Source organism: Vombatus ursinus, unplaced genomic scaffold, assembly GCF_900497805.2.
Source record: "Vombatus ursinus unplaced genomic scaffold, bare-nosed wombat genome assembly UNPS02003292.1, whole genome shotgun sequence".
NCBI classification, from domain to species: domain Eukaryota; kingdom Metazoa; phylum Chordata; class Mammalia; order Diprotodontia; family Vombatidae; genus Vombatus; species Vombatus ursinus.
The window spans coordinates 3,963,756-3,987,407 of NW_020943070.1; the positions used below are offsets into that span (position 1 = coordinate 3,963,756).

The 23,652-nt window shown below is 43.0% G+C and overlaps 1 protein-coding gene across 1 annotated transcript; it reads right to left on the reverse strand.

The window, feature by feature from the left end:
* Window positions 1–17,814: 17,814 nt before the first annotated feature.
* LOC114050234 (galectin-1-like) lies at window positions 17,815–19,683 on the reverse strand. Its single transcript, XM_027871883.1, has 4 exons — window positions 19,657–19,683; window positions 19,062–19,141; window positions 18,451–18,622; window positions 17,815–17,961 (listed from the first exon to the last, which is right to left on the reverse strand). The coding sequence occupies exons 1-4, from the start codon at window positions 19,681–19,683 to the stop codon at window positions 17,815–17,817; spliced, it is 426 nt and encodes a 141-aa protein (XP_027727684.1).
* Between the last annotated feature and the right edge of the window lie 3,969 nt (window positions 19,684–23,652).

A 23,652-nucleotide genomic window follows, 5' to 3' on the forward strand; every position in this document is an offset into this window, starting at 1 on the left:
CAATGTCCTCGCAGCTTGGCTCATGCCTCCGAGAAGCCCTTAGGGAAGGGCTGCGGTATGAGTCCTACTCACCGCCAAGTCCGACGTGGAAGGACCACATGCAGCTCGCGGGTGAGACTGAAGCTGCTAGAGCAGCTCGTCCTGGCCGTCGAGCAGCGCGGCTTTGGAGGCCTCGCTTCCTCACCCAGCAGAGGGCTAACGTACCAATCCGGGTCACAGCGCAGTCAAACGGCAGAACTCCCGTCCCACATGGTTCTCGCTGCGGTCCAGCGGCCCGCCTCCTTAATCTTGATATGGGAGCGCGGTCGAATCTACGACGGGCACACGCCGTCGGCGGCCCACTGACGAGCCAAACGACGGAGAGACTGAATGCTTTGAGCACACTGGAAGTGCTACGGCCCAGTCCGGCCCGCTTCGGATTCGTTCGCAGCTCCAAGGCGATTCATAGCAGGCGCTCTGGACGATTTGCCTCTTCGTTGCGACACCCCCTCTCTTTGCAGCCGGAGCTCTTCTCCAGGAGGTAGTCCTTGAGCAATGTGTCGAACCACAGTACGGTTGGGTTGAGGGAGAAGACCAGCAATTTCGCGAGGAAACCAACTTATAAGTTTGATAATCGCCGCAGCCGTTTTCAAGGGCTGGTCTCGAGTTCCGCTAATCCTTCAAAACATGCTTCTGCTAGTCTTAATCTTTTCTTTGTATAAAGTGCTTTCTATTATTTTGAGCAAAAGCTATGGTTGATAACAGGACAGGCGGGCACCCAGGGCCTGGTCACAGACTCCCGCTGCGGTCATGGTGACCGACGGCTGGCCCTGCTCTCTGTCCCAGCCTCCAGGGCTTCGCATTCCCTTCAGGACCTACACTTCCTGCGAGGCTTGGGGTTCAGAAGGCCCCACTCTTTCACTGGTTATCCTTCTGTGCCAACATCTGCCCCGGGGCAAACGGTCCCGTTATGCAAATGAAGCACAAGAGCACTTCCGGAAAATACTCGCAGAGGGCGGGGGAGGAGAGGCCAGGGCCAGAGGATCTCAGGCCGGGGTCCAGACAAGGGAAATATACTGTCTGCGCTGGAACGATAACTTGAGGAGCCCACTGTGCCCACAGCACCAACAGCGTCTTGGACCTGAGGCCAGGAAGGCTGTGGTTCCTGGGGCACACACCGCAAGGGAACTTCGAGGGATCCCAGAAGGGATTGACTAACTCCCTCACTGGACAGAGGAGGAAACTGAGGCACAGGGAAGAGTCATAGACCTAGAGATGGAAGGGACCCAGAGAACAGGTAGTCCATTCCTTTGTTTCACAGAGAAGGAAATAGACCCAGGGAGGAGAAGCGAAGTCACAGGGCCACAGATTTAGAGCTGGCCAATGACCTCAGAGACAGTCGTTTCCTAAGTCCAGGGGCCCCCTTGACCAGGCACTGCTACCAATGAGTAGTCAGTGATGCTGAGATAGGAGGGAAGAGCCATTTATTCATTCAAGAGCGTGACAGCTCCACCAGTCAATGACGAAAGGGGTGTCTCACAATCTTCAAGTGAGATACAAATATGTGTCCATACACATATGTACATGCATGTATATGAGTGCATGTTTTATATATCAGTGTGCATATAATATATAATAATACATCAGTGGAAATGTGTGTCTGTTACAAATGACAGGCAATATATTTTGTTGTTCAGTTGTATTGAACTCCGTAACTTTGTGGACCATAGCACACCAATACTATCCGTGGTTTCTTTCTTTTTTTTTTTTTTTTTTTTTTTTGCTTTTTGATGAAGCAATTGGGGTTAAGTGACTTGCCCAGGGTCACACAGCTAGTAAGTGTCAAGTATCTGAGGCCAGATTTGAGCTCTGGTCTTCCTGACTGTATCCACTGCACCACCTAGCTGCCTCCCAGGGGGTTGAGTGGTTTGCCATTTCCTTCTCCAGTGGACTAGGGCAAATAAGGTTAATTGACTTGCCCAGGGTCACACAGCTGGTAAGTCTCTGAGGCTAGATTTGGATTCAGGTCTTCCTGACTCCAGGCCCAGCTCTATGTACTGAACTACCTAGCTGCCCAACTGATATATACACATATGTATACATATATAAACACACCTATAAATATACATGTTTTATATACAATAATATATTAATAGATAGGTAGTTTATGTATTTACCTTGGGAGATTTCTGGGTAGGAGAAATCACCTAGGTGTTAAAGTACAGTGCTATTTAGAAAATCATAGAGTTGGGTTAATGTTGCTAATATTGTCTGTATTGTCTGTCTGCCTGGCACTTGAATAATCTATTAGATATAAATTGTTAAACCCTGATGTGATCAACTAGGCAGCAACCCCCCCCCCCTCTCCATTCCATGGTAAGCATTGGCACTATGAGTCAGGATTCCAGCTAAGGGCTTGAGTGAAGAACCTGTGTTTTAATGGGAGGGCCTTTTTTATTTTGGGCTGAATATCTGGAATAATGTGCCTTTTCATCTTATTTCCCCCACGCAAGTAAGCAAGAAACTTATATATGTCTGACTGTCATTTATAATTACTGTATTGTCTTCCCAGGGTGGGGAACCTTCAGCCTCGAGGCCACATGTGGCCCGCTAGGTCTTCAAGTGCAGCCCTTTGACTGAATCCAAACTTCACAGAACAAATTGGAGGCCATACGTGGCCTGGAGGCTGCAGGTTCCCGACCCCTAGCACTTAGCCATTCCTCCTGTCTAAATCCCTCGTTAAATTTGGTCTGATCTGATATAAATCTCTAGTGGTCAGTAGTATCCCTATCATTAATGATATGTGGTTGCTTCTCTTCACTCCTGGTGGTTGTGTTCTATAAAGTTTATAAATGCACAGCAGCAAATACTGAACAATTTCTCCTAGGAGAAATACAAGATTGGCTTCCTGTGAACCTCTAGTTGCAACATTTACTTTAGCACTTTCCAGAACAATCTCACGTACACATCATAGAATTTCCTCTTCCTTTTTCTGGATGTACTGTTTTGTTGATTGATTACCATTGAACTCACGACCAACAGCACAATGATTCATGCCTGAAGAAGCTTATCTAACAGGTATTTTCTCTGTAAGTCACCTCACAACCTTCTTGGATTTACAAACGCTAGACAGCAGTGTCCTTGGAGGCCATGGTTAAGAGCCTCACTAGAGAGTTGATCTGAGGGTTACAAATACATTTTAGTGAGGAGGTGAATTCGAAAACGTGGAATCCAAGAAGAATGAGGATCAGCAGTAAATCTCACCTAAGTCCGAATTCTACCTTAAATAATTGGTCATCATTATGGGATCTTTCAGGTTCCTTTTGTATTCCCAGAGCGTAGCACAGGGCCTGGCATGTAGTAGGTGGTTTTTTGTTTTTGTTTTTGTTTGCTTTTTGGTTAGACAATGGGGGTTAAGTGACTTGGCCAGGATCACACAGCTAGTAAGTGTCAAGTGTCTGGTCTGAGGCCGGTAGGTGTTTAATAAATGTTTATTTATTGATTCTGTATTTGTGGCAATTGCCTGTGGGTTTGGAAACTAAATTATTTCTTGTCTAATTTACTCCCAATGTGGAATCTGGTCATTTTTCCCCTTTGGGTTGTCTCCTGGCTAACTGGAAGAAAATTCACTTCAGAGAACCCGATGTCTGAAAGACCCAGTTTAGGCATCTCTGTAAAAATGATTAACTTTTTGATTAACTTTTTAAAATGTATTTTATTTATTTCATTAAATATTTCCCAATTACATATAAAACTTTTTTTTTAACAATAATTGTTTTTAAAATTCTGAGTTCCAAATTCTCTTCCTCTTCCTACTTGAAAAGGTAAGAAATTTGATATCAGTTATACATGTGAAGTCATACAAAACATGTTTTGATATTAGCCATGTTGCAAAAGAAAGCACAGACAAAAAATAAAACAAGAAAAATAAAGTTTAAAAAGTATGCTTCAGTTTGCATTCAAAATTCATCAGTTCTCTCTCTGGAGGTGGAGAGCATTTTTCATCGTGGGTCCTTTGGAATTGTCATGGATCATTGTATTGATTACAGTAGCCAAATCTTTTACAGTTGATCATTGTTACAATGTTGCTGTTACTGTGTACAATGTTCTCTTGGTTCTGCTTACTTCACTTTGTATCAGTTCATATAAGTCTTCCCAGGTATTTCTGAAACCATCCTGCTCATCATGTCTTATAGCAACATAGTCCTCCACAATCATATGCCACAACTTTTCCAGCCATTCTCTAATTGACAGGCATTCCCTTGAGTGCTGCCACGGAAAGAACTGCTATAAATATTTTTTATATTTAGGACAAATATAAAAGGACAAATATGTCCTTTTCCCTTTTCTTTGATCTCTTTGGGATACAGACTTAGCAGTGGTATTGCTGGATCAAAGAGTATGCACAGTTTTGTAGTCCTTTGGGCACAGTTCCAAATTGTTCTCCAGAATGGTTGGATGAGTTCACGACTCCACTAAAAGTGCATTAGTGTCTCAATTTTCCCACATCCCCTCTAACATTTGTCGTTTTCCTTCTTCTGTCATATTTTCTGTCAATCTGATAAGTGTGAGGTGATATCTCAGAGATGTTTTAATTTGCATTTCTCTAATCAGTAGTGATTTAGAACATTTTTACATGTGACTATTGATAGCTTTAATTTCTTCTTCTGAAAACTTCCTGTTCATGTCCTTTGACCACTGATTAACTGGCGAATGGCTCTTCTTTTCATAAAATTGGCTCAGTTCCTTGTATATTTGAGAAATGAGGCCTTTATCAGAGAAACTTGCTGTAAAATTTTTTGCCCTAATGGATCAACTTCTGAAACTAGACATACTTAGCCCTGGGGAGGACCTTTTTATTTTGAAATATTGAAATAATGTGTATGCTTAGGTTAGTTACTGAAGCTTCATACTGAAATCAGAGGAGCTGTTGGTGTGTCTGGGCAGATTCTAACAACCATAAACTATGTCTAAATTGGAAAGGAAAGTCTGCCTAATAATTAGGTATGGTTACAAATTATACAGAGGCATCCACAAGGGGCAAAAAGATTTCCCCTCCTCATGAGGTTACTCCTACTGAGAAACTGCAATGGTACAGGTTCCTATTTATTTGGCCCCCTTCTCTTATCATTTCCTCTTCTTAACCCCAACCCCACTACCAGGCCTCAAGCCCCTTTTTTAGATTTGCCTGTAATTGAACAGCCTGATCACTCTGTTTGGGAAGAGAGTCCTCTAAGGTCTGTCCCTTTTGGTTTATTGGGAGGAAATCCCACAAAGGGCTGATCTGTCTAAACCTGTACTTATGAGACTCCTATAATGTGTTACTCAGTGCCCTGGGCTATTATATGGCACCTTTAATTATGAATCTTTACAAATTCTAAAACGTAAAATAAAGATTTACTTCCTGAAACAAATGAGTTATTGATCTATTTCAGCAAACATATTTTGCATCAAAGTACAAAAGAAATGAATGAAAAACCTGTCTCTGAAGTCCTTTCACTGAACTTTTTCAAAAGGGCTATAAAACCGTGCATACCCTTTGACCTAGCAATACCACTACTAGGGTTGTATCCCAGAGAGATCACAAAAATGGGAAAAGGACCCACATGTACAAAAATTTTTATAGCAACTTCTTGTGGTGGCCAAGAATTGGAAATTGAGGGGATGCCCATCAATTGGGGAATGGCTGAACAAGCTGTGGTATACAAATGAAATGAAATACTAAGAAATGATGAGCAGGTGGACTTTGGAAAAACCTGGAAAGACTTACACGAACTGATGCTGAGTGAAGTGAGCAGAACCAGGAGAACATTGTACACAGTAACAGCCATGTTGAATGATGGCCAACTTTGATAGACTTAGCTCTTCTGAGCAATGCAGGGATCTAAAACAACTCCTAAAGACTCAAGATGAAAAATTCTATCCACATCCAGAGAAAGAGCTATGGAGCCGGAATGCAGATCGAAACGCTCTATTTTGCTCTTTTTTTCTTTCTTTCTCGTGGTTTTTCCCTTTTGTTCTGATTCTTCTTTCACAACATGACAAATGTGGAAATGTGTTTAATGTGATTATACATGTATAGTCTATATCAGAGGGCTTGCCATCTTGGGGAGAGGGAAGGGGAGGGAGGAAGAAACAAATTTGGAACTCAAAATCTTCTAAAAGTGAATGCTGAAAACTAAAACTAAAATAAAATTTAAAAAAAGAAAATGAAACAAAGAAACAAAGATAAGGGAGAGAATAAAGGAGGCGATAAGCATTTATTAAGTGGCTTCTATGTGCCATGCACTGTGCCAAGGGCTTTACAAATATTATATCATTCCATACTCACAACAACCCCAAGAGATATGTGATGTTATTATCCTCATTTTAGAGATGAAGAAACTGAGGCAAACAGAGGTTAAGTGACTTGCCCAGGGTCACACAGCTAGAAAGTGTCTGAGGTGGATTTGAATTCCCGTCTTCCTGACTCTACTTCCAGTGCTCTGTCCATGGTGCTGCCTGGCTGCCTAGGATAGCAGTACAGTGTCAACAGTCAGTAAACATTTATTAAACACTTACAACATGCTAAGCACTAAGTTAGGCACTGGGGATTAAAAATAAGAAAAAACATATTCCCTATCCTTAGGGAGCTTACAATCTAATGAGGGAAGACAACACACAAAAAGAAGCTGAAAAGGGTAGGGTAGAGGTACCCCATATGAAGCATGGCAGAGACATCAGCGAGAGAAATCCCAAAGTAGGATAGGTGAGAAATGAGATATCTGAGCTGTACTCTCTCCTTCAGCGGAGGTTTGGAGTTCATGGCCCCATCCTCCAGAGGGACTGAATGAGATACAGTCCCGAGGTTGATGAGATTTTGAAGAATGACGTTCAATCATTTTCAGTACTGTCTGACTCTTCATGCCCCCCATTTGGGTTTTTCTTGGCAAAGATTCTGCCATTTCCTTCTCCAGCTCATTTTACAGAAGAGGAAACTGAGGCAAACAGAGTTAAGTGACTTGCCCAAGGTCACAGCTAGAAAGTGCTGAATGATGAGGTTCCCCCAATAATGAGCTTCCTGGGGCCTGGCAGAGTCTAGTCTAGTCATTGAAGTCTGAAAGTAGAGGACCCAGGTGAGAGATGAGAAAATAAGAAAAGACATCCCAAGAAGTGGATGAAAACTCAGAGGCCAAGAACCCACTTAGTGCTTGGCACAATGCTGGCACGTAATAGGCACTCAATACATGCTTATTGGCTGCTCGCCGTCACCGTGGTCCCTGCGCTGCATCAATATACTGCCAGAACCAGCTATTCTGTTGAACATAAAAGAAACATTGGATTCAATGGCCTGTCCTCTGGCTTCTGTGGTTACTGCCCCAAACCAGGGCACCAGTAGAAAGACTACTCATTTCTCCTCAAACACTCTGCCCAGATAACCAGCCAATTCTGATGCAAATCACCTTCCCAATAAGCAGGGATTGACACTGCCCATTTGACCAAGACCAGATAAGGAAGACTATTTCTCCCCAAACACTAAAATGCCCAGATGACCAGCCAATTCTGATGTAAATCACCTTCCCAACAAACAAGAACTTTTACAGCCCTTTCCATTATTTGGGCAGAACCGGCTATTCTGTTGAACATAAAAGGAACATTGGATTTAATGGCCCCTCCTCTGGCGTCTGCAGTTACTGCCCCAGACCTGGGCACTGGTAGAACGACTACCCATTTCTTTTCAGACACTAAAATGCCCCATGATTAGCCAATTCCGATGCTGACTCACCTTCCTAATAAACAGGGATTTATACTGCTCTTTTGATAAATTTTAAGACCAAACAAGGAAAGACTGAGACTTTTCTTTTTGTTCTGCTGAGGGTTCAGATCTTCAAATGATATACTTTTATCTTTGCTGTCCAACCCATATGTGAGCAGGAATATTCCCACATCAAGGTAGCTCTGGATCTTTGCTAGAGAACCTCCAATGGGGAGGAGGGGTGCCTACATGCTTCCTAGCCAGCCCATTCTACCAGTGGACAGCTTTAATTGTAAGGAATATTAGGAAGTTCTTTTTTTTTTTAACTTACATGTTTATTTTTTAAATAATATTTTATTTTCCCCCAGTTACATGTAAAGAAAATTTTTAATATTTATTTAAAAATTTTTTTGAGCTCCAAATTCTCTCTCTCTCTCTCCCTCCCTTCCTTCCTCTCTGAGACAGTAAACAATTTGATATAGCCTAGTAATATGTTTTGCAGAACAAATCCTTTTATTAAGGGGATTTGTTCTGTGAAGTTTGGATTCAGTCAGTGGGCGGCACTTGAGGACCTAGAGGGCCACATGTGGCCTCGAGGCTAAAGGTTCCCCACCCTTAGCTTATTACATATTCAATCATGCAAAACATATTACCATATTAGTCATATTGTGAAAGAAGACACAGACCCAAAGGGGGAAAAAAACACGAAAAAAATATAGAAAGTGAAAAATAGTATGCTTCATTCTGCATTCAGACTTCATCAATTCTTTCTCTGGAGATAGCATTTTTCATCATAAGTCATTTGGAATTGTCTTGGATCATTGCATTGCTGAGGAGCTAAGTCATTCACAATTCTCCATCGAACAATGTTGCTGTTACTTTTACAATGTTCTCCTGGTTCTGTTCACTTCACTTTGCATCAGTTAATGTAGGTCTTTCCAGGTTTTTCTGAAATCTACCTGCTCATTATTTCTTAGAGTACAGTAATATTCCATTATAATTTCATTATAACCAATTTGTTTCACCATTCCCCTGTTGATAGATATCTCCTCAATTTCCAATTCTCTGTTACCACAAAAAGAGTTGCTATTAATATTTTTATGCAAATAGGTCTCGCTCCTTTTTTTTCTCTTCCAAATCTCTTTGGGATACAGACCTAGTAGTGGTATTGTTGAGTCACAGGGTATGCACAGTTTTATAGCCCTTTGGGCACAGTTCCAAATTGCTCTCCAGAATGGTTGGATCAGTTCACAATTCCACCAATGTGCATGAGTGTCCCAATTTTCCCACATCCTCTCCAGTATCTATTATTTTTCTTTTCTGTCATATTAGCCAATCTGTTAAGTGGGAAGTGGTATCTCAGAATTGTTTTAATTTGCATTTCTCTAATCAGTAGTGATTTAGAGCATTTTCACTATAGTTAGCTTTCATTTCTTTATCTGAAAACTGCTTGTTCATATTGACTATTTATCAATTGGGGAATGACTTGTATTTTTATAAATTTGAATCAGTTCTCTATATTCTTGAGAAATGACTTAGTTCTCTGTACATTCTAGAAATGAGGCCTTTATCAGAGACACTGGCTGTAAAATTTATTTCCCAGCTTTCTGTTCTCCTTCTACTCTTGCTGCATTGGTTTTGTTTGTGCAAAATCTTTTTAGTTTAATGTAGCCAAAACTGTCCATTTTACATCGAGTAGTGCTGTCTTTGTCTTGTTTGTTGATAAATTCTTCCTTTCTCCATAGATCTGACAGGTAAATTATTCCTTGCTTTCCTAATTTGCTTATGGTATCACTCTTTGTGTGTAAATCATGTACCCATTTTGATCTTATCTTGGTATGCAGTATAAGATATTGGTCTATGCTTAATTTCTGTCATACTGTTTTCCAGTTTTCTCATCAGTTTTTTGTTAAATAATGAGTTCTTGTCCCCAAAGCTGGGGTCTTTGGGTTTATCAAACACTAGATTACTGTGGTCATTTACTACTGAATCTTGTGTACCTAAACTATTCTACTGATCCTCCACTTTATTTCTTAGCCAGTACTAGATAATTTTTGATGATTACCGCTTTATAATATGGTTTGAGATCTGGTACGGCTCGGCCACCTTCCTTTACATTTGTTTCATTAAATCCCTTAATATTCTTGACCTTTTGTCCTTTCAGATGAATTTTTTTATGATTTTTTTCTAGCTCCATAAAATAATGATAATTTTAAATAGATAACTACTTATCATTTTAAGGAAATCTCCATTTATTCCTATACTCTCTAGTGTTTTTAATAGGAACGGCTGTAGTATTTTGTCAAAAGTTTTTTCTGCATTTATTGAGATAATCATATGATTTCTGTTGGTTTTCTTATTAATATGGTCAATTATCCTGGTAGTTTCCCTAATATTGAACCAGCCCTGTATCCTTCATATAAATCCTACTCATAGTATATGTTCTTTGCTGTAATCTCTATGCTAGTATTTTATTTAAATTTTTTGCATCAATATTCATAAGGGAAATTGGTCTGCAGTTTTCTTTCTCTGTTTTGGCTCTTCCTGGTTTAGGCATCAGCAGCATATTTGTATCATAAAAGGAATTTGGCAGAATTCTTTCTTCACCTTTTCCCCCAAATAATTTATATAGTTTTGGAATTGTTCTTTAAATGTTTGGTAGAATTCATTTGTGAATCTATCTGCCCTTGGGAATTTTTTCTTAGGGAGTTGATTGATAGCTTGTTCACTTTCTTTTTCTACGATGGGGTTGTTATCTACTTCCTCTTCTGTTAATCTGGGTAATTTATATTTTTGTAAATATTCATCTATTTTGCTTAGATTGTCAGATTTATTGGCATGCAATTGGGCAAAGTAACTCCTAATAATTGCTTTATTTCCTTTTAATTGGTGGTGAATTCACCCTTTTCATTTTTGATACTGGTAATTTGTTTTTCTTTCTTTTTTTAATCAAATTAACCAATGGTTTATCTATTTTATTGTTTTTTTTTTCACAAAACCAGCTCTTAGTTTTACTTCTTTCAATCTCTCCTTCCTCCTACCACCTCCCCCTTTCCTTGTCCCTCTCCCTTCTTTCTTCCTGCAGTACAATTCTCTTTCTCTTTAATTTTTTAAAATATCATCCCATCGAAGTCAAGTTATACCCACACCTTCTGTCTATGTATACTCCTCAATAGAGATATAGTTTTTAAGAGTTACAGATATCATCTTCCCATGTATGGATAGAAACAGTTTAACCTTATTGAATAACTTCTCCCAAATTGACATTAAAGCATTAGTGATTACTCTTTCAGTCTGAACCCACCTAATTGTGTGATTGTCTAGTCTATATCTTTCTCATCTTGTGAGTGAGGGCAGCACGAGAGTCTGTGTCCAGGGCTTTGCTCAAATGTAGGTAAAATATATTTCCATAGGATTATAGAATTCTAGGAACACCCATCTAGAGCTGGGAAGAAATCTTCTAGTGCAACCCCTTCATTTTACAGATGAGGAAACTGAGGCCTGTACTGGGGGAGGGGCTTGCCTAAGGTCTGGTCAAGTTGTATATATTTGCCCTGATTTATCCACCTAGTTATACTTCATAGTTTCTGGTTCAACACACACCTCCCAGAGTGACTATAAAGCAGAAATAAATGGGATAAAATATAGAAACAAGCATTTGAACTACAATAGATTTGTCAGTTGTGATTGGTATTGTTATAATTATAAGATGAACTGGGATCCAGTCAACAGTATGGTGGAAGTCTGGGGGACCTAGAAAAAAGAGAAGCCCACATTCCAGGGAAGTGTAAGCTTTTGACTGACCCATTTGAAGAGTCCCTCCACCCATGTACCTCAGTACTTTTATTTTACGTGATAAATTCATAAATTGCCTTTTAATCCATCAATCTCAGCAGCTTGAATGGGCTGAGATTGGGGACTATGGATGAGACCTGTCCTGGGGTAGGACTGTACAAAGCCAGCCCGAGCAGCTGTCTGACCTCACTTTGAACCAAGACTGGTCCAAAGACTGGAGCCATGAGACTTGGTTCACGTCAACCTACTAGGAGCTCTTTAGTGGAATGCCCCAGAGATTTGTGGCCCTGGCCCCTGTTTTTCGGCTTTTTAAAAAAAATCAATGACTCTGATGAAGGTGTGTCATATTTGATAAGAAGATAGGCTTGTCATATTTGCAGGTTATATGGAGCTAGGAGGAATATTTGGGTGTTTGAATAGCAGTCAAGATCCCAAAAGAGCTCCACAGGCTGGTACATTGGATTGATTTAATAAGATGAACTTTAATAGGTATAAATGTAAAATCCTATACTCTGCCCCCCCCCCCCAAATCAACCATACAAATAACAGCTCACATTTAGAAGCAGCTGGGGGTGCTACAGTATGCACAGAACTTTGCCTGGAGTCAGGAAAACTTGAATTCAAAGCCTGCCTCAGATATTTACTAGCTATGTGAACCTGGACTAGTCACTTAACTTTTGCCTGCCTCAGTTCCCTCCATCTGTAAAATGGAGGTAATAATAGTCCCCACCTACCAGAGTTGAGGTTCACTTGAGATAACATTTGTAAAGTATTTGCAAACCTTAAAGAGTTACATATCAGTGTTATTATTGGTCCTCGCAAAAACATATAAGGGAAGTTTGATTAGGATGTCCATTTTAAAAATGGGCAAAAGGAGGCTCAGATAGGTTGAATGAACTGACTGCAGTTACATCACTGTAAGTGTCTAAGGCAGGATCTAAAGCTGAATTTCTTCAATCCAACAAGTTCAGGGCTCTCTCCACTAGGGAGCACCACCTTTCACCAAGAGTGGACAGAGTGCTGGTCCTGGAGTCTGGAAGAGTCTTTGGTTTGGATCCTGTACCTGACACTATTGTTCATGAAACAGCAAATCAATGAGTATCTCTGGGTCTCAGTTTTCTCTTCAGGAAAAGAACTTAACCAATCTCCCAGGGTCAGTGTGAGTATCCAATGGGACAGTTATGGGTAGAGTGCTTAGCAAACCCTAAAACTCTGGAAATAGATCAGTTGCTGCTATTACAAGTTAAGGGAAGTATGACTGGGCAGTAATACATGTGAAAAAAAAAAAAACCTGAGGATCTAAGTGGACCTTGAGCCCAGTATGAATCAACAGCATGACATGGAAGAAAAAAATAAAAGGTTTTTGCAATTTTAGGCTGTCTGGGGAGAAGGCTAGCATTCAGGGAGCAGAGGGGCAGTGGTTCCACTGTTCTGTGCCCTGGTCAGGCCACATCTGGAGTGCTGTGTTCATTTCTGAGTCCCACAGTCTAGAAGGGAAAAGTGGGGTGTGTTTAGGCATCCCAACAAAGGTGACTGGGATGAAGAGAGGACTAGAAACAAGTCCTTGCAAAGATGAAATATCCTCTTCTCTGCCTCCTCAGTCCCCTGGCTTCTTTCAAGTTTCACATAAACCTCATGTTCTTTTTTTTTTTAATTTAATTTAATGTTTAAAAATTTTTATTAATTTATTTTGATTTATCAACAATCATTTCCATAAGCTTTTGAGTTTTAAATTTTTTCTCCCCTCTCTCCACCCTGCCCCAAGATGGCAAGCAATCTGATATAGGCTTTACATCTAGATTCCTATTAAACATATTTTCACATTAGTGATGTTGTAAGGAAGACTTAGAAGGAATAGGAGGAACCACCAGAAAGAGGAAACAAAACAAAACAGCAGAAAAAAATGGCAAATAGTCGGCTTCCATCTGTGTTCAGACTCCGTGGTTCTTTCTCTGGATGTGGACAGCATTTTCTATCATGAGACTTTTGGAGATGTCTTAGATCCTTGCATTGCTGAGAAGTCTATCAAAGTCAGTCATTGCACACTGTGGCTGTTATTGTACACAAGTTCTCCTGGTTCTGCTCACTTCACTCAGCATCAGTCCACACAAGTCTTTCCAGGTTTTTCTGAAGTCTGTCTGCTCATCATTTCTTAAGAAATAATAGCATTCCATTCCATTCATATACAACAACTTGTTCAGGTATTCCCTAATTGATGGGCATCCCCTCAATTTCCAATTCTTGGCCACCACAAAAAGAGCTGCTATGAATATTTTTGTACATGTAGGTCCTTTCCCCATTTTTATGCTCTCTTTGGGATACAGCCCTAGAAGTGGTATTGCTGGGTCAAAGGGTATGCACATTTTTATATCCCTTTGGGCATAGTTCCAAATTGGTTGGATCATTTCACAACTCCACCAACAATGCATTAGTGTTCCAATTTTCCCACATCTTCTCCAACATTTATCATTTACGTGTTTTGTCATGTTGGCCAATCTGATAGGTGTGATGTGGTACCTCAGAGTTGTTTTGATTTGCATTTCACTAATCACTAGTGAGTTAGAGCATTTTTTCATATGACTATAGATGGCTTTAATTTCTTTATCTGAGAACTGACTGTTTATATCCTTTGACCATATATCAATTGGGGAATGACTTGTATTCCTATAAGTTTGACTTAGTTCTCTATATATTTTAGAAATGAGGCCCTTATTAGAGACACTGGTTGTAAAAATTCTTTCCCAGTTTTCTGCTTCCCTCCTAATCTTGGTTGCATTGGCTTTGTTTGTGCAAAAACTTTTCAATTTAATGTAATCAAAATTATCCATTTTGCATTTCATAATGTCCTCTATCTCCTGTTTGGTCATAAATTCTTCTATTCTTCATAAATCTGACAAGTAAACTATTCCTTGCTCTCCCAGTTTGCTTACAGTATCAGCCTTTATATCTAAATCATGAACCCATTTTGACTTTATTTTGGTATATGGTATGAGATTTTGATCTATGCCTAGTTTCTGCCATACTCTTTTCCAGTTTTCCCAGCAGTTTTTGCCAAAGAGTGAGTTCTTATCCCAGAAGCTGAGGTCTTTGGGTTTATCAAACAGTAGATTACTATAGTCGTTGACTACTGTGTCTTGTGTACCTAACCTATTCTACTGATTGACTACTCTATTTCTTAGCCATTACCAAGTAGTTTTAATGATTGCTGCTTTATAATACAATTTAAGATCTGGAATGGCTAGGCCACCTTCCCCTGCATTTCTTTTCTTTAGTTCCCTTAATATTCTAGACCTTTTGTTATTCCAAATGAATCTTGTTATTATTTTTTCTAGCTCTATAAAATAATTTTTGGTAGTTTGACTGGTATGGCACTGAATAAGTAAATTAGCTTAGGTAGAATTGTCATTTTTATTATATTAGCTCAGCCTATCCATGAGCAATGATGTTTTTCCAATTATTTAGATAAACCTCATGTTCTACAAGAAGCCTTTCTTGATCCCTCCTCATTCTAGTGCCTTTCCTTGGTTGATCATTTCCTATTTATCCTTAGATAGCTTATTTGTATGTTACCTCTATCTATTAGATTGTGACCTTTCTGAAGACCAGACCTTTCTTTGTACCCCTAGCCCACAGCACAGTGCCTGGCAAATAGGAAGCGCTTAATAAATGCTCGTTGTCTGACTGTTGATGGATTTGTTGAAGGGACTGGGGGTGTTTAATCTGGAGTAGAGAAGACTTTGGGTAGAGAGTGGGACAACGTCTTCATACTTGCATTGGAAAGACTAGCCAATAGGTCACTCTCTTTGTGGCATTGCCTGGCACCAATCTGCATGGAGGGTTGGTAAGCCTTTCTCTAAGCACACGCAGTGGAGGGGCCCAGAACTCTATTTCAGAGGACATACAGGTGTCCTTTGACTAATGCCTGTGGGCTTACTCTCTGGGGATAAAAAGCCTTTTAATGGGGTACTGAGCCAGGATCAGTTATGCATACAACTGTTTGAGAGCTGATCTCTGTTTTCTTCCCTGCCTGGTGGGAAGAAATACTGTGGGCATCCTGAGTCAAAGGAGAGGTATCAATAGCCACAGCCAGCTATAGCTGCCTCATCTCCCTGCTTAAACACAAAAGCCTGGTTCTTTTGTCTCTTTGTGTATATTCTTTCCATATCTTAAGCAAATGAGTATGGCAGACAGAATGGACCCTGTTATCATCATGAACTTGGGAGGGAGACAAGAGCCACCTGAGGTCCCCTCATTGACCAGGGCTGCTAGCAACAGTAGCTGAGTCTGGTGAGGACCCAGAAGCAATCTGTTTGACTCAATCCAGCTGAACAAGGGGCAACCAGTCAAGTGATATTGGGGGCAACACGTCTGATGGGGGCTCAAACATTCAACCTCTCAAGGTTACCCTTAGGATCCCGAGGGGAGAAAGAGTAACCAATCCATGTAGACCTCACCTGCTGGTCTGAGTGTGAGTGGAGACAGGGAGCCCAGAACCTGGCTATACCTGTATTCTAGGAGTTATCATGTGGAAAGGGGATTAGCCTTATTGCTCCTGGCCTCAGAGGGAGATCGATGGGTACAAGTTACAGGGAGCCTAGATTTGCCTCAAAGTAAGGAAGAACTTCCTCAAAATCAAAGCTGCCTCACAGTGGAACCGACTGAGACCTCCATCTTTCATGATGTCGAAGCAACGGCTTGTCATAAGGGTTACAGAGAACGTCTCTGCACTGGCGGGGGTGGGGATCTCTGCAAGCAGTAAAGGGCAGAGCTAGGATTTGAATCCAGCTCTTCTGACTCCCAATAGGAAGGGCTCCCCTGTCTCTAGTGTTTCTATATCACGTTCCTCATAACAACCTTAATCTGGTAGGTGGCTAGGAAAAGCCATTTTCCCCATTGGTGCATGAGGAAATGGAAACTCAGAAAGGCTGAGTGAATGGTCTATGGTCAGACAGCTACAATGTGTGGGGGCTAGGATTCAGAACCAGTTTTATGATTCATGGTGGCTAAGGTGCTGGGCTTGGAGTCAGGAAGGTCTGGGTTCAAATCCCATTTATTAGCTGGGTGAATCACTTCCTTCCCTCAGTTTCCTCAGTGGTAAAATGAGGGATATAGACTCTGACCTGGAAGGCCCCTTCCAGCCCTAAATCTAGGGTCTAGTGCTTTTAAAGGGTCCAATTATGTAAAGGGCATTGTGCTGAGAGTTGGGGGAAAAAGACACATGAATGTATGGGACACTCAAAGAATTTACTACATTTCAGAAGAGGAGAGGAGAGACCAAAGGCTCACAGAGGGGACCCCAGAGGCCATCTGGTCCAACTTCCTCATGTTACAGAGGAGGAAACTGAGGCAGGGGGAATGACTTGGGCCTATAGGAGCACAGGTGTGGAGAGCTGGAAGGACCTTGAAGGCCAAACTTTTCATTTTATCCCTGAGGAAACAGGCCCAAGGTCATCTAGGTCATCTAGGTCATCCAGGTAGTGACGATCAGAGGTCAAATTCAAAGCCAATACCTCTGACTCCAGAGCTAGTGAATGTCTTTCCATTCTCCTCCCATCTCGCCTCCAGATCTCTCTGAGCTTCCTTAGGCTGGTCTTCAAAGGGACTCAGTGCTTCCCTGGTTTGTATGCAACATCTTTCTAGCAACGGGGTTTGCTCACAGTCTGTGCTCTGGCCCCCTCTCATCACTAATATACAGATGTTCCCCTGCAGTTACTACTGTCGGAAATCCCTTCACCATTGCTAATCAGGAATTGTCATGCCTTCTAAGTGCTTGTCCCCTTTTTTTGTGTTATGACAGTCTGGGGAAGCCCATGGAGCCCTTCTCAGAATAATATGGTCTTGCTGTTTTTCATTTTGTGAACATTTTATTTTTTTTAACATGTCTTTAACATTCATTTTTTAAAACTCTGAGTTTCAAATTCTCTCCCACCCTCGCACCCCTCACCTCCCAATTGAGAAGATGAACAATGTAATATCAATTAGAATGACATTTTGAAATATATATTAAAAAACATAGAGGAATGCTAGGAAAACCAGAAGTTAGTGACAATAAAGATGGTTTTTTCCCCATTTGAAAGCTATCCCAGGTGGAGAACCCCTGTCCTAGAAAGTCACCATAGGAACATCAAGCTGAAGGGACTTATCCAGAGTCACTCAGCCATTTTCCCCAACTCCAAACCCAACCCTTTATATCCCCAGACCAGAATAACACGGAAAATGTCAGTTATTATCATCAGCACTTTTATTAGTCATAAGAGAGACCCAAGAGACAAGAATAGAGTCTGAAGGCATCTTGATTGGAAGGCTCATTCAAAGTCCAGAATTTTGAGCTTGATGTCACCAGTAGTTTCCAAGTAGTTGAGTGTTTGGAAGTCCAAGTGATTGGGGTAATTGATTTGATAGCCATCAGACAGCCTCGCAACAAAATTATTCCCTTCAAAGGTTATGGAAATCTGAATGAGGAGAGGGCAGAAGGAGAAGAACACAGAATTTTTGGACTTGGAAACAGGAAGACCTGGGTTCAAATTCTACCTCAAGACATTTACTACAAGACACTGTGTGACCTTGGGCAAATCATTTCTCCATTCTGAGCCTCAGTTTCCTCCTCTGTAAAATGAGGGGGTCAGACAACATGGCCCCTGAGGTTCTTTCCAGTTCTATTATATGTCCTGGGGCACCCCAGAGGACTCTCTAATCCTCCTTGGACCACAGCCCATCACAACTGTTTCCTTTGTTCCCAACCTCTCCCCAGCTCAAGGGGTGCTGGGCTTCTTGCCATTGACCTTTGGAAATCCACTGACCCCTTTCTCCTCTAGTTTTTCATTGTTTCCCCTTCAAAGTTTATTTCTAGGACTCTCCTGTCAAATGTAAGCAGTGGAGGAGATCATCTCCTGGGTCCTTCCCAGGTGGAACATTCCATGCTCGGATGTGGGGGGTCTTACCTCCCCTCTGCTCCCTGGCACAAAGGGCAAGTGAGGATCTCTGTTTTCTTGGCACCAATAGCCATCAGTACAGTAGTTGTAGACGATGACGTTGGTATCACTATAGGCACTGAATCGTAGGTTGAAGTTTAAGCCAAAGTTAAGATCATTCTTGCCCAGCCTCACACTAAAGCTGGGAATTGAGAACACATCTCCATATTGGCATGGAGCCAAAAGCCTTAACACCTACCCCCCAACCCTCCCCTCAGAGAATCCCTGAACTAGAAGACCCCCCAAGGGACTCTCACCCAACCCTAACCTGAAGCACTGTGGATTCTCTTTCGCAGCACTCTCCTACCCACTCCCCACCCCGGTCACACAAGTGACATTTCTACATATTTTACTACCTCCAAGGACAGAGAGCTCACTACCTATCCAAACTGTCCATTCCAGCTACTGGGAAGCTTCTGTTAGGAAGTTTTTCCTGGTGCTGAGTCCTGGCCCTGCCCTCTGGGGCTGAGGCAAAACTAGCCGGATGCTTCTAATCAAAGGTTAAGTGCAAGAAGGTGTGTAAAGGATTCTGCTCTCACCCAAGGTTAAATTGTGTCTCATCCATCCCATGTCCCAATTACTGCTTGGCATCGGGTAGAATATATCCCACTACTCTTATGCACACACCAGGTTGGAGGTTCAAGTCTTTGAAAAATAGTTTCTAAAGAGACCAAGCACAGCAAGTTTAGGGCTGGGCAGGAGCTGAGGGGACCCAGAGCTTCCATTTGGGGAAGGGCCACCCTTGAGGAAGGTTTTAGGAAAGCAGACTCCCCCCAGGCTAGTGAGTGCTGAAGTGGGAGTCAGTCCCAGCTCTGTGACCTTGGGGAAGCCCCTTCATGTCTCTGGGCCTCAGTTTCCCCATCTGTTAAATGAAGAACTAGCTTACATGATGGATCCAGTCCACTCCTCATTTTATAGACCAGGAGACTGAGGCTCCAAGAAAAAGCAAGAAGTGACCTTTCCCAGGTCACACAAATGGGCAACAGAATCCTGTTTTTCCTGAGTCCATGTTCTCTGTCCCACTGGCCATCCCAGTACCATCTTGGGCTGGCATCACATGTATGCTGGCACTTGGACAAGGATGAAGGGGAAAGGAAGGATCATGGTGCTATCCCAAGGGTAGGAGATAGACTACAGCTCAATGGGGAAACTCCCTGGTAGCTAGGTAAGCCTTACCTTGCCTTCCCCATACTTCCCAGTCATTGACCTGCCCTCCTTCTCATTCTCTCAGAGCTGCCCTCATCTAACTTAGCAGGGAAGGAATTTTTCCCCAGGAAAGTTTTCCGGGAAAGTTTGCCCCATTCCCCAGAGCCAAGTGTTGCTCCCAATCTAGGGCATGAGCCAGCTGTGCCCAGGAGAAGGCTAGTTGGCAAGGGAGGAGAAGGTTCAGAAAGAATTCAGAATCAAGGGTGACCTTGGCGGAAACATTAAGGTCAAAGAACTTAGCTTCTCCTCTCCCCCACCCCCACCCTTTCCGTAGAAGAATAAAGGAACCAGGACAGCACAGATGTGGGGGCCCTTCCTCTTCTAAATCAATGGACAAGCAATGGGGATTGGGTAGGAGAGGGAGGGTAATCTTATAAGCTGGTTTCCCAGAGACAAGGCAAGAAGTGTATTTGTGAGGTTAATTCGATCTTATTTTTAAAGGGGACAGGACTAGGATTTGGAAGGACCTGAGGAATCACTTGCCTCTACCCCACCCTGTTGGCCATCTCCAGCCTCCTCCTTATCCAGTGGAGCCTCCTCGGCCTGAACCCTTTCCACACAATCAGACTGGGCTGGAGTTAACTCCATGAGACAGTCATTCATTCCAGAAAGTCTGGTCCTCTGGCAGAAGATTCCTCTCTGCCCACCTCTTCCCTTTCTCTTCCCTCTCAACTCAAGGAGTTGGATTGAATTCCCCACATCCATCTCCCTCCACACCCATGCAGATGCAGCCCCTTACAGCCAAGGGACACCCTAACTCTAACCCATGCCAAGTCCCACTTCCCCTAGCTCCCCTCTCCCCAGGGTCTGTCTGGACTTAGCAGCTTGTCAAAAACAAGTTGCAAGGGGGTAGGGATGGAAAGGGCAGCCCTTCCAAGGGCTGGGGAGATCAGGATGGGGGGCGGTTAGAGGAGAAGAGAAAGGAGCCCCAGCCCAGACAGAGAGCGAGGGTAGAACATTCCCACCCGCTAGAACACACATCCTTCTGGAGTCTCCGGGATCCTTTCCACAGGTTCCCCCACCCTTGGACTCTCAGCCTACACCCCGGACAAGGACCCCTGCAGTCTATACCCTGGCACACTCACGTGGAACAAAATGGAGGGTGAGGAATGCTACTGCGGTTCTCCTGGCTGCGCTGGGTCCCTGAAGGTTAATGTCCAACTCCAACGCAGTGACGGTGACTCAGGGAGGGGTCAGACCCTTCAAATAGACTCAGTCTCGGGGTTTCCTCCGAGTCCCCACAGCCAACCGCACTACTGCCGCCTTTCTGGCGCGTTTCCCCAATCCAGAGTCACTAGAGGGGAGGGAGCGCATCTCAGGGGCTAGGCCGGTGGAATTTTTGAAGTCTTTCTTGGAGGGACAGCCAATGAAGGAGGAGCCAACCCTTTGGTCACACCCCTCCACGTCAAGCTCCGTCCTGATCTGGCCTTCCCCCCCGCATCCAAACCCCCAAAACTCTACTTTGGGGGATGGGGTTGGGGAGAGTGGTAGATTGTTTAGGGGATCCAATACTTTTGGAATGAACCAGAATCTGATATTCTCAGGAAGGGACGAGGGCGAGGTGAAGGGAACGCTGTGTACTCTTGTCTGGGTGAGAGTCATCCCTCTGCCCTCCAAAAAGTCCATCTGAAGGGAGAAATTCTACTCAGAAGATGTCATAGCGTGGAGGGACCTAAAAAACCATCTGGTTTCTCAACCAATAGGGAAACTGAGACTTTGGGGTCACTTGGTAAATGAAGAGCTAAACCAGGCCTTGTACCCAGGTCCTCTGACTCCCAGGCCAGCTCTCTTTCCACCGTATGACGCCGTTAAACAACCATGTTTTACAAATAGGGAAACTGAGGTGAAGAGATGAGAGTAAAATACCCAAGGTCACCTGTTACTAATTTTGAGGTGGTTCTTTGGAGAACGAGGTGGATGAGAGGAGGGAATTGAATCAACTTGGTCTCCATTTGGGATGAGGTATCAATGAGTCTCTCCACTGTCTTTGGACATCTCCACTGGGGTTTGGGGATGTCTCCAGCCTTACTGAGCCCTGTGGAGGTCCCCCAAGCTTCTAATTATAAAGAGAGAAAGTGTGGTAAGGTGCCCAAGGCTTAGCCTGTGGTTTTCTGACCTACTGTCAGAAAGCACTCTGCCCTGCCTGTATCATGAGGCTGGAGGGAGGCAGGCTGAGGTTTCTCGGAAAGCCCTACCATGTCAGCTCAAGGAAGGGAGTGGCAGGAACCCCAGTGGGGCCCCTGGATGCTGCTAGAGAATGGGACTCAGGCTAGGGGCCCCAGGTAGCCTGTGACACAGCCTCCCTTTAGACACCCAGAGACCCTTCCCCTGACACTGAGACTCAACGAAACAGAGGTACAACGTCAGAGTTTAGAGAGCCCTGTGATTCAGTTGAGCCAAAGTGGGATGGTTGAGGGAGGGGATGAGGGGGCATGAGCTCCCTGAAGGAAAAGAAGGAATCTTACCCCCCTCATCTTCTCTACTCTTTCACCATTGTCTCCTGTTCCTCTCAGGCCAGTTCCTAGAGCTGCAAGTCACTTCAATTCTTTGATCCTCAGTTTCCTCATCTGTAAATTGGGATCCTAATAGAGTTAAAAGTAGGACATCATAGTCCATAGAGATTCACTTTCTTAAAGTAAAGAAGGCCTGGGTTCACAGCCCACCTTCCAAGTCACCTAACTTCTCCAGGCTTGAGGTCACTCTCTAAGATAGAGGTTCTTAATCTGGGGTTTGAAGATCTCCCCAGGATCCAAGGATAAATTACAAGGAGTTTGGAGAGGAAAAAATAAATTATACCTGTATTTTCACTGAACTCTTAACTGGAAGGTACTATTTCCTTCTATTATTAAAAAATTTTTTTTTTCTCAGAATGGCTCCACCAGACTGCCCAGGGGGTCAATGACACAAACCAGTCAAAGGACATCTGCTCTAAAACTCTAAGTTTCAGATAAGGTGCTGACTGGCATTTAGGGAGGAGTTTGCTCACCTGGGAGTTCCCTATATATAGTGTCATCAGAGATCCAGTCCCTGTCCTAATCCCTTAACATAATCATCACATCTCTACTTGGAAGGGACCTCAAACATTTATTGAAATAAAATCTTCCTCTGAAATATTTCCCCTAAATGATCGAACTCACTTCCTATGGCATCAACTGGTTCCACTTCTGGACAGCTCATTGTTGAATTGAATGGGCAGGTCCCTCTGTACCTTTCCCCAGTTCCTACTGGTTCTACCTCTGGAGCTGAGTAGGACCAGGTTCAATCCTCTCCTGTAGGACAGCCCCTCTGTACTTGCAGGCAAGGCTCAGGTGCCCAAGTTTAACACCTCTAACTATTCCTTCTCCCACCATCTGTCTCAAGAATAAGAAAAGCACTCCATAAACCTTGGAGAAGTTGGAGTAAAAGAAACCATGATGCCCAGGCAGAGGGAGCCCCCAGCAGTGAGCAGGGCAGAACCAACACAGCTTCCCTCTTCCCAAGCTCCCCACCAACCCCAAGTGCCTCACATCCTGAACCTGATTCCAACTCCTTCCTCTCCCACAGTCCTGGCAACACCCCACTCCCCCACCCCCTGCACTGTCTGCTGTATGACCCATGGGCAAGTCATTTTCCCACTCTAAATCCCCATTTCTTCCTCTATTAAAAGGAGATAACAATCCTTGCACCAACTCCCTCCCTAGGTGTCATGGATGAAGGATGAAATGACTGAGGAGACAAAGGCTCTGTCTTCAAAGCTTGTAGATGTATTAAGCAATGCCTGGCAATTGCCAACAAAACCAGGACCTGGCCCCTTCCTCACCTTAGAGCTGCACCCCAAATACACGGAGAGATAGATTTTTATACATGGAAAATTATTAATCAAATGAAGTCAATTAAAAGGAAACAATACAACATTAGGTAATCTGATTTCTAATTGGAGGAAAGATTAGTAACTTTCTTGTTGGGAGGGGAAGAGTCAATAGGAGC